The following is a 12,026-nucleotide window of genomic DNA, read 5'->3' on the forward strand; positions in this document are numbered from 1 at the left end:
ACAGATGGCGACTCCGTAACTCCTCGCCCCCAATAGCTAGTGCCGAGATGGTGCCTTTTAGGATTCGAGGGTCATGGCCTCAGAGGCCAGCGTCACAATGAGGGTTGCTCTCTAGCCTACGCTGCCAGTGCACCTCGTTCTCGTAGCATGAGCTACAGGTCAGAGAGGACTACATCTTTCAGGGAGAGCACGTCAGGAGCACATCAACACACTTTAGCACACCAAAAAAGGTCTGCTTAAATCCCTTCGGTCTCCCTAGATCCGAAGGCCAGGGAAACCCATGGTCGCAGCGGTCGTAGTCGCCAAAGGCTCTCCCTTGAGGGCAAAGGTTTGCACAATCACTCTGGCACCTTTGTTCACAGAACACAAACGTAGGAATACACCCAGGCGCACCCGGTTCACTGGCCCACCAGAGAAAGGAGGGTTCTGCTCATAGACAGGGGTGTCACGCTTGACTCAATTGGTGCGTCTTGGCTCCTGGGATGGCCCAGCAATTAGCTGGTTCGTCTGTTGATCGGCTTGAGCAGTTAGCAGCAGCCACAATAAAATGACATAGAACGTACTTTCACAGGAGTTCCTTTTTCAGCATCGTGGTCAGCGACCAATTGTTATCCATTGACCCCAGACCCCACAGCTGTCAAACACGTCTCGCCTCGGTCTTGCCGCTGGTCTGTCCAAGGGGACGTATTGTGACCTTCACAAAGGCGATCCGTCTCGCCAAAGTAGGACAGGTTCTAAGCCCGCTGGCTGATCGTAACAGCCTTTACAGCTAGGGTTATGTTATGGCGCAACTAAAAATGATACCACGTTCAGAAGAAGACGATTTGATGTGTTGAGGTGAAATCGGTCTCGACAGCTAAAAGCAAGTGGCACTAAAGCATGATAGCACCCAACACAGTCGGTGATTGTCAAAATTCTTATCTGCGGGTCCAGCACATCGGCTTTTATGAATGACTCGTCGAAGATTCCAGCATAATAATTGTTGGTGCTCAAATACCTTCTAGAAAATGCAACACTATTTGCATTGTGCATGCAATCTGATTACACAAAGTTTGGTGAGAACATGACAGAAACAATGATAACATTTTAGTAAGTCCCAAATTATGTAGCCATGTCTTGCACTAAGCAGTAACATTAACCTGTTAGTGGGCGAAATGCAGTCCCCAGAAAAGGGATAGTTGAGAACACGTCTCAATATGCTCATTGTCCACAATTCTTCGTAGAGAATATTCATCCACAAATAGAGGAATAAAGGAGAACTTTGTTAAAACATGGGACTAGTTGTATAATGTGCTTGTGGTAGTTAGTGCTAAATAAATGGCAGTGAGGCGTCCTTGTATGTTCTTATTTATGTTCATAACATCATTATACAGCACAAGGAAAAGGTTTCTCTTGCTTGAGACAGTCTAAAGCAAAGGGCAATGTGCCGCTAAACTGGCCCAGAGGAGGCGAGCTCTGAAGGAAATGTGTGCATGCATGTTGGCAGCTGTCCTGGCATGTTGTTGATTTTGTGAGTTGGAGAAATTTCTTGCAGCATACACGATTGACTTACTCATCAGCAATCACTCTTTTTGGTTTTTGTGTCCCCCCAGATGCTGTGAGATTAGGTTGGTTATGTCAAGTGCAATGTGTTTGATGAAGTTGACCAAGTTATACGCAAACTTCAGGAATTTACCAAATCCTGGTAGTTATACTCACAAGCTAACACACTTTTTAAGATTCCATCATTTCATAGCAATGTGTTTGATGAATGTTGACAAAGTTATAAGCACACTTCAGGAATTTACCAAATCCTGGTAGTTGTACTCACAAGCTAACATAACTTTTAAAATTGCATTATTTCATGGTGATTGGGTGTATGAAGGTGAAATTTAATGTGAACAAAGTGTGTTTGGGAATGTGTACAGCCAACGACCAGTTTTTCAGATGCCTGATTCTTGGACACCTGATAATTTGGACGCTTTCGCATCACCGCCATGTCCCTCATAGAGCCAATGTATAAGGATGTGTGAAATTTCGGATGCTGAAACCCTTTGCCGTCCGATTTCTCTGACTTTTTGCCCTGACCATACACGTCCGAAATGCCGCTATATTGACTATTTCGCAGCCTTAAATCAGCGCTATCTCGCGCCAATCCGCTGGCAGCTGTTGTAGTCATATTGTGCTTTCGTTAAAGCTAGCTGCTTTGACGTTTGCTAACGAGGTTCCTGCTGTTTGGTGCTGTGTTTTTCATTTAACCGATTCGCCATTTTGGCAGTGGCATTTATTGCGCCTTCGTCTATTCGCCATCCTCGCCGATGGCATCGAAGCACGGAAAGCAGTAAGCGTGGTAAAGCTATGGAAACGATGGAGCATGTTTTATTAGAAGTGAAGATATCTGCCCAGCAGTCGATTTAGGCACCACTGGACTCCTTGAAGCTCTTGGGTTTAGCGAGAGCAGGGGGAAGGTAAACATGTCCGTAATAGAGATTAGTAAGAGGCAATGGGAAGATTGGTGGAAAAAAAGTAGGGAAACGACAAAAAACGGAGACATACAAAAACAAAGTTCACAATATGGGGTCAGAAAACTTGGTTATGGGAATTTATCCCGCACTTCTTTTTTAACCTAGCTAGGACGTTAGGCAGTATAATATCAAGAGCTTGGTGGCGCAACTCACCGCCCCATTCTAAAGGGGATGCTCATAACATCTATCTGTCTATCCATCCATGCATCCACGGCAAGGGCTCTCCGCTCATAATGGCGGTTCCTTAAAGTGAGCTTCATGGCAATACAGCGGTGTTACGCGATCAAGCATTTGCTATGTATTGCAGCGAAGCATACCAAGAGCGCGAAGTGGCCGCTGTCATGGGACATAAATTGTGTTAAATACACGTGCTCGCACCTGCCGTCTCCTGTCACAGTATGAGCACTGAGATGCCTAATAAGTGTGCTGGCAGGCCATTAAAACTGTTTTGGATATGGCTTTGGCAATATGAGTCCTTGAGGGCAGTTAAAAGCATTCATTCGATTTATTCAGACGTTTTTGCGGTTCCTAGGCAGTCCAAAAGACCGGAAGTTGACTGTAGATGGTGGTGACATTTTTATGCTGCAGGCACTTTGTGGCCATTCAGAAAATTATCAAGTTTGTACTTCATTGATATTTCCTTGCTTATTGGGACTAAAACATTTGCTGTTTTGACACTACCAAGGCATATCAAGTTAAAGAATTGTAGGAATAATGTGTGCACAGCAGAACATGTGCTGCAGGAATACAAAATTTCGAATTGTCTTTAAAGGGGCCCTAAACCACTTTTCATTGAAGTGGCGAAATGCAGTCATAGTTAAATAAGTTATTTCAGAAATACTTTGCCGCAAAAAGTACTTCAATGCATTCAGCAGAAGTGTAGTTATTGAACATCGAACACGCCCTTCGCAGTGCTTTGGCTCATTCTTCAATGCCATAGCCTTCATTGTGAAGAGTGAAGGCTATGGCGGAGTGGCCCACAATGTTTGCCTACCAAACGTTGCCATGGCACTCAGTTCAAATTTTATTTTGGATGTTCACGTACTGACCACTATTTCAGATTTTGGTGCCTGTGATGCACCAAACGTAGCCAAACATACCAAACGTATTTGTCCTCAGTGAGCCGCCATGCACTCAGCCAGTGGACTTGTCGCAGCACCCTGCAGCAACCGCAGTATCTACGCCACATACCAAGCTACATTCATCAGCAGCATTTGTTTCGTGCGCGACAGAGCTAGAGCGCACGACAGGAGCGCACGCTGTCTGGCTGTGCTTTCATGGTGCAAACCAGCTTTGCCTTGCACCAACTTGACTGATGGACAGTAGCCACATCCAACTTGCACATTTTGAAGCGCTGTCAATAGCTTGATCACTATGATCACTGCCAAGGTGTCTAACCAGGAGCGACAAAGAGTGTACATGCGCTGTGAAGCATGCGTGTGGTCTGATCTTAAGTTTCGTGTCGTTCGAGGCTAGTTGAGTGTTCAAAACTACTCGAAAGTAGCAAGACCCCACAGCTACGACACTGATAAATAGAGTGGCCAAAGTTTAGTTCCCACTCGGGCGCCCACGGCCCTGCGTGAGCAGACGATAGTAGACTTCTTATGGAAGTGAGTTATTGTTATCGAAATTCGAAAGCATATTTTTGCTTAATTCAGCCTGTTTATTAAACTGCATAAATAAATGTACACTGTAACAGTAGAAAGAAGTGCACTGATCGAAACATCCTTCTTGATTGATTTCATCTATTGGCCAATAGCAGCTGCCTTTGAATCCACTATATTACAAAATGAAGAGTCCATAAAAGAGTGAGCAGCAGGCATCTGTCGAAAAGCAAGTGTTTGAAGGAAAGGTGGCTTCACCCTCCGCTTGCGACATTCATGCAACACAACATTCACAATTGCAACATTTGGCTGAGATGTTCCCAGCGGCATATGCTATCCACGGATTGTGTTTTTTTGCCACGTTAAAAGGGTGTTTCAGGGCCCCTTTAAAGTTCCGTAACACATTTTTGTGATTGCCATTGCAGTCTCTAAAATGCTTTAGTTAAACTTTAGGATTATTGCTGTAAACAAATGTGCCAACATTTCTTCTTGAAGCTTTGAACTCATATGGAGCTTAAAGATGCTAATGCAAGAGCTGTGTCTTACTGCAACACATGGAGATGTAGAAAAGCCTGTAAAGGGTGCGAAAAGATGTCCCATAGTAATCGGAAAAACCTCGGTACAAGAAAACACTCTAAGGTTATAAGAAAAGGAGCAGAGTTTGGAGGATTCATTAGTAATTCACAACACTCAATGTCAGATTCATTCTGTATCACCCATACATTATCCTGTTGCTTCATTAGCTCATAAAAAATTTGTTAGAAAAACATTTAGAATAAGGAGGTGCATTCATTGCCCAGGTCTTCTTTTTTCATTTCTTTTGTTTTGATATTTAGACAAATTTATGTATGTGGTCCCTGCACAAGAACAATTCATACTGTATTATAACACATCTTATTTCACTGTTATACAGCATAAGCAATGTTCTGCATAACCGGTCTATACTTGGAGGTGATCTGACCTTGCGTGTATTATAAAAATGCTGGACGTAAATGTGCCTGTGACGGTCCTCTGACTAGGTGCTGATCAAGCCAAGGGCAGAAATCCTCCCCAAGTGGCTGCGTTTTGTCACGGGCATTGTCGAGAGTGAAGACATTCCTCTGAACCTGAGCCGAGAGCTGCTGCAGGACAGTGCACTCATCCGCAAGATTCGCACCATCATTGTTGGACGACTCATCAAGCACCTGGCACGCTGCGCAGAAAGGGAACCAGAGAGCTACAGTCGCTTTTACCGGGACTACGGGGTTTTCCTTAAGGAGGGCATCTTGGCCACTCATGAACAGGTGGGTGTTTATGGTCGTACCACTCTGCGGGAAAGTCAAGTCGTCAATTTTATCTAAAAAATTATGTTGGGGTTACATGGTAGAAATGTATACTACAGCAGGAATTCCCAGAGTTTTGAAAAAACTGACAAGGGGATTGTCTATGATTGCGTAAATAGGGTAACTTTACAAAGACGGCAAGCAGTAATGAAGCTGCTGACATGGGAAGAATATAAATAATAAGTTGACCAATATAATTGGTACATGCAATAAGGTAATCAAAGCACAAACATGTGAACCAGCAGATTAACAACAAACAGTAACAAGAATAACCTGCCTGACATAACTCAATTTATTGTCTGAACTGTCAAATAGGTAAACAAGAACAATAATATGCAGTAAGGAAATCGGTCAGAATATAGTCTTAAGGAGGCAGGTCCGCTCCTGCCTTCTTGCAAAATGAGAATGGAGATCAGGAAAGCAGATTCGTCACATTGTTTGTCGCATTACACTAAAGCAGAATGATAGGTTATGTTGCATTGGTAAATGACACTTCTGTAATACCAGAAATGTCAGTCTTTCCACGAGCACAGTCTTGTAAAGCTGGAAAATATGCATAAACAAAAGATGCACTTGAAGTTCTTAGCTACTCCTCATCAATGGTACGAAACTTTGACAGTGTCTTCTTCGGACTAGTTAATAATTTATCGATAGACAAAGATTATGTTATACATCCTAAAGGAATCAAAGTGGTCAACTGAAGTTTCCTGTTTGGCATCATTCACTTTTGACAATTGCAGGCAGAGAAGGAGGAGATAGCACAGCTTCTGAGGTTCGAGTCGTCCCAGCAGCCAGCTGGTGAAATGGTGACCCTGCCCGAATACTGTGGACGCATGAAGGAGGGGCAGCGCGACATCTACTACCTGGCCGCTCCAAGTCGTCAGTTAGCAGAAGCATCCCCGTATTTTGAGGCAGTGCGTGCACGAGACGTCGAGGTGCTTTTCTGCCTCGAGCCGTACGATGAGTTGGTGCTGGTGCAGCTGCGGCAGTTCAGTCGCAAGAATATCACCTCAGTGGAGAAGGAGATGCGCAGGGACGCCGAGGAGATCCACGAAGAACCAGCTGAGGTGCAAGGTCTGGCCGAGTGGCTCAAGGCAGAACTAGGGCCTATGGTGCACAAGGTGAGTCACCTTCATGACTGTTTAGGCTTGTTACTATGGCATATTTTGGAAAAGCATTTTTATCGCAAGTACATGGCATAGAAGAGAGGATGCACAAGACAGAGGGCTAACTTTCAACAGCTCATGGAAACAGTGATACAGTTAAACCCACTTATAACAATATTCAAGTTCCACCAAAATTCATTTGTTATAACTGGGTTGCATGAAAAAATCAAAATAGGAAGATGGCAGAGCTGATGTGACAAAACTAATAGTGGGGATGCCAGTGTCCCTCCCCACCACCTTCCTCCATCTGGCTCCGATTGCGCATAACAAGCCGCAGCTTTTGGCATTAAAGAATGACACTGCTATAACAACTGCAAAGAGGTGTCACAGGTGGCAGGTGATATGCGAGTACCGCTGAGGCATCGCTTTGGTGGCCCCAAAAGAGGCCTTTTAAAAATTCAGAGAACGCTGCCGCGGCAGTCTGTTAGCTCGAGAAATCTGGAAGAAACACTGAGGTGAGATCGCCACAAGCATCTCGACACATACTTCTCACTCGCTTGCATGAGAAAACCCTACGTCCCTCAGCCTTGCATGCTTTACGTGAAGCTTGCCGACATTCTTTCTTCAAGCCATCCAGGTGCTGCATGTAGTGCAGTGGAAGGGCCCTCGCAAAAATGAAGCCCTGGAGGGACTGAATCATCTGCTGGACCTCCTGTGAGGATAACGCTGAGGCAGCCTGCCATACCACGTCATTGCTGCGGTCGTTGCCGTCGCAATCTGATGCAAGCGCACGTTTGCGACGATCGCCTCATCGGTTAGAAACACTTCGTTTCCAAATCTATAGCCGCTGCTTTCTTTTCGCCGGCAATGTCATGCATTGCCGATGATCAGCGGGTGGTTCAGCCATCTTCCGTTTCAGCAGTGAGTCAAGTGAGGCTGAGAAACCGCGTGGCCAGAAACAATTTCAACGCAACCAACAAAGTCGAGCGCACACAATTAAGCTGTTTTCAGAACTGCACTGAATGAGGAGCCAGCAAACAACATGCAACTGATGCAAGCAGCACAGTTGGCGTGGTCCATTTGTGTTTCAGAGGGTGGGGGGACTTGAGCTATGGGCGCAGCCCGTTTGTTTTCGGAGTGGAAGGGTGACGGGAGAGTGGCACGTGGAGAAGGCTTGAAAGTGAGCATGTGGCAGCTGTTGGAGCAGCGGGCCATCATGCAGTGGCTCAAACTTCACATTTTCTTTGTTCTTTTCAAGGATTTTGCATTTCACTACCATTTGGCATGGACACCCAGCAGCCAGACTTCATCGTTATAACCGATAATGTGGCATCAGGGCATTGTAGTAAGCAGGTTATTTCACCATAGAAAACATACAAAACTTGACGGTGCAGCAACTTCTCATTGTTATAACCGATATATTGTTCAAACTGGTATCGTTATAAGTGGGTTAGACTGTAATGTCATATTGTAGTGATGGGAAGAATGAGGAAGTGTCTCAAGTGGCGTAAACTCTCTCCTTTTCGGGCAGAGTTGTGGCCAGGAAATCAAGTAGCATACAAGTACAGTAAGACCTTGTTAATTCGGAAAATTGGATAATTCAGGCTTGTCCGCTGACAGGTGTATGCATTATTTAGTGCAATCAAACTGTTGTTAATTCAGTGGTATTTGGCTGCACATTGGTTAATTGAGACAACTGTCGGAGCTCCGTGAGCGCAGAGTGCTGCAAATGTATGACACAAAAGAGCAAGCACAGCGCTAACATCCAACCAAAGTGAAGTGGCGGAGTCTGCATTGCCATAATAACCAGTGAAAATCGTACATGAGCAACAACAAAACTAAAATGTGTTGTCCCTATTTGTGCCTTTAAAGCCTTTATTCTTGAATTTACTGCGGCACTTAACATCGTCTCAGCTGCATGCCTTCGTAGCCGTGTAGTTCCCATCCATGATCGTCTTGATAGTGTCACATGATAGTGACGGTGAAGAACACACTAGCAATACTGTGAAAGACAAAACTAACTTTTATTGGGCGAACCTGTGCCCAAAAAACTGTGAAAGGTGAACGGTGAAGCGGTGAAACATGCTCGCCCGATAAAGATAAACAAGTACACATGTCAATACCCCCCTCTTAAAAAGCATCAACTCGATGCTGCAAACAAACGAAAGTAATAAACAAAAACACCCATTGCAAAAAAACTACAAAATAAGGAAATTCGTCAGCGTGCATCAAAAGAGCTTAAGGGGGGAGGAGGGGATCAGAATTAACTTTTTTGTTTCTTGACAGAAAGGGCTGAAATTTGGCACACACACTGCACATTGCAATAAAAAGACAAATCTAAAATTTCATTAGGATATCGTAATTAGTTTTTGTTTTATAAGAATTTATAAGTTCCATGCTTGTGGAAAGCCTGGCACAGTAACGAAACATGATAGGGAGCAGGGAATACTTTGTATGTTTGCACAGATGTCTAATCTACATCAAGACACTGTTCGATTCTTTTTTTTAAAGCGCTAATAATTTTTTGCTCAACATAACATGCACATGACAGTGCTTCACTGCATGGAGCCATGTAGTAATTGTGAAATAATTAAACAATGGAAAGATAAAGAAACATTTCAAGACTGTCTTTAAGTACAGCACAGCTTGTGGATCACAGCAAAACAAACTGGGCCAAAATTTGTCCAGCCATTGTTGTGCTACGCTTTCCACGAGCGAGGTGATTGACAAAAAAAAAATGCAATTGAGAAAACTGGCTGCAAAGTTTTAACAGCACTGCAAATTTATTCAAAAGCACCAGGGCTGTAATATTTTGAATCATTGCTGTCAGGCATCTTCTTACACCTTTGCCTCATTGTTTGGTGGGCTTTGGATGCCTTCTTCAGGCGTTCTTTATCTTTTTCTTGTGCCGTCTGGAGTAGTGCACCACCATTTTCACTGCCAGACCGAGCCTGGTATCGCAGTGTACACCCACAGAACGCTGTTGGCATCTTGGGCACAGAGTTTTAGCGATCAAAGAGTTCATCGCGGAAACAGGCATAATAATGAACTCACAGTCACAAGGGGCCGAAATTTGTTCTTGGCATTGCTGCTTCCGCTCAGTCGCGGACACTGCGCGAAGGGAGTCGCGAACGCTGCATGCCTGCGCTTCTGCAGTCACCGCTGGCACAAAACGCGGCTCGAGGCGCGTCTGAATCGTGCGACGATTCGTCTGGTGAGCCTTGAGTCACCATACAGTATGTAGCTCGTCGCACACCGTCGCACAACGCACACCGTCTCTGTCGGCGATGGACACCTTCGAACCGCGTCGCCTCCAACAACGCGATTTCGGTTGCTGACTCGCGCGGCCGTACGCACAGGTGCGAGAGTCTCCGTTGGCACGTCTTCCGGTGGCTTGGTTATCAGTGTCGATGTCACAGGGCGATTGTCGGCTTCGCTGCTGGAATCGCACGGTGCAAGATAACGCGGCACGTTATTCGCGTGTTCAGTCGGGTTCTGCGCTTCTCCCGCTGGCCGCCGTCTTTTTCTCGTCGTAGGAGGCTTGCGCTTCCGTTTTCCGAAGGCATGCTTCATTTAAAAGTTCTTTTCGAACGAGCGACGATCCATCACTGACCTGGGAGCTTTCATAAATCCGAATTCTGCGAGTGTCAAACGAAGAAACACGCCGGCGTGGTTTTCAAAGCAGACAACTACGGTCCGCTGTGGTTGCCAGCTTGCCCGCTGCTGCAGCAGCAACCAATGGCGAGACGCCTTTCAGTACGGCAACCAATCGGAGGCCCGCTTTCATCGCAGGGCCAGTGTGACCGCCTCTAGCAGACCCGCGCTTCTTTTGTGTTTGTGTGTTTGTTACAAGATGGCGACGACCGAAGAATTCAGAAAGGGAATGGCGAAACCACGACCTACTGTATAAAGGGCGACCTGCGCATCCCGTGGTCGCCTACGGCAGCGCGCGGCCGAAGAAATACCACGTGAGCATAACCATAAGCTTACCAAAGCATATCCATAAGTGAAACCATAAGCATATATAACCATAGGCTAAATCATAAAGCATAAGCTAAACCGTAAGCCATATCCATAACTCAAACCATCAGCATATCCATAAGTTAAACCGTAAGCATATTCATAGGCTAAATCATAAAGCATAACCATAAGCTAAACCGTAAGAATAATCATAGGCTAAATCATAAAGCATAACTATAAGCTAAACCATATATATAGAACCTTTTCGCTTCGAGATATCCAGGCTTAACCTTATCTAAGCCCCAGCCATTTTTTTTTTTTGTTCAGGTTTCAACCATTGGTTTCTAATATCGGTCACGGGGAACTCATGAAATGAAATTCCTCTTGATGCTCGGCCGCTTGACTTTCACAACGGTATGCAGAAGTAAACCATCGTACATGAAGAAGCCGCAAACGCGAAAGCCGGCGCCCACGGGGCTGAGAATCACAGTGTCACTGAAACAGAATCTGGTAATCAAGATCTAGCGACACCAACAGATCACCAAGCACTCAGCTAATCGATTGTTTCGCGCGCGTGCGTTTGCGTCCTTCCGTACTCTCGCTGAAAATGCTTGCTGCCCGTGCGTGCAGCCGGTCACGGGGTGGGGGTAGGTGGGGGTGAGCACTAGCGCCACTGTTCGCGGCGGCGGTTTGGAAAACTAAAAAAAGCCACACAATCAAAAGCAAATCAGCGGCGCTGGCGCAGCGCCGCACGCGCAGGTCGCCCCTTATACAGTAGGTCGTGGGCGAAACTTCGAGCTTTCGAACGATACCAAGATGGCGGCGTTCGGTGGCGGGAAAGACGAGTTAGGGCTCCGCGAACTGCGGTGATTTTACGCGATTTAAAGCTGTTTTCTCGCCCTACGAACTCATAAATTAATTTTTTTCGGGCACTTTTAGTGCGTTTTCAGTTAAACCATTTTGATACAATGTAGATTACGCATTGCAGATACCGAAACGCGTGGTTGCCAAAAATCGATCTTTTTTGCGATTTTCGCGATCTGATCCCCGCGTCCCCCCTTAAGTAATAAACAAAAACACCCATTGCAAAAAAACTACAAAATAAGGAAATTCGTCAGCGTGCATCAAAAGAGCTTAAGACGCACCACGTGGACCAATTCAGAATGTGCGCGGCGCCTCTGTGAATGCGAAATGCCGTCTGGCATGATCTCTTAGTCCAGTTCGCCAATACGCCAGATGATCTTGTAGGGTCCGAAATAGCATTGCAATAGTTTCTCACCGAGTCCTCGGCGGCATTTCGGGGGTCCAAACCCAAACACGGTCGCCGGGCTGGTAATCGATGTAGCATCGTCGGAGGTTGTAGTGTCGACTGTTATTACTCTGCTGGTTCTTCATCCTTGGCAAGCGAGCTGTCGGGCTTCGGCACACTGGAGATAAGTGGCGAAGTCAAGAGATTCTCTTCGTCGGTGATGTGCGGCAGCCTAGCGTCCAGAGTCGTGATGGGTTTCCTTCCGTAAATCAGCTTGAACA

The 12,026-nt window shown here is 45.6% G+C and overlaps 1 protein-coding gene across 2 annotated transcripts in view; it reads left to right on the plus strand.

Annotated features, from left to right (window-relative positions):
- Nucleotides 1-12,026, plus strand: part of Trap1 (TNF receptor associated protein 1) — a 137,447-nt gene that overhangs the window by 63,924 nt on the left and 61,497 nt on the right. For both annotated transcript variants that reach the window (XM_075698249.1, XM_075698248.1), the window contains 2 exons: nt 5,128-5,391; nt 6,171-6,551. In XM_075698249.1, coding sequence (XP_075554364.1) covers nt 5,128-5,391; nt 6,171-6,551 — 645 coding nt within the window. The remainder of the gene's footprint in view (nt 1-5,127; nt 5,392-6,170; nt 6,552-12,026) is intronic.

Source organism: Dermacentor variabilis, chromosome 7, assembly GCF_050947875.1.
Source record: "Dermacentor variabilis isolate Ectoservices chromosome 7, ASM5094787v1, whole genome shotgun sequence".
Lineage (NCBI taxonomy): Eukaryota > Metazoa > Arthropoda > Arachnida > Ixodida > Ixodidae > Dermacentor > Dermacentor variabilis.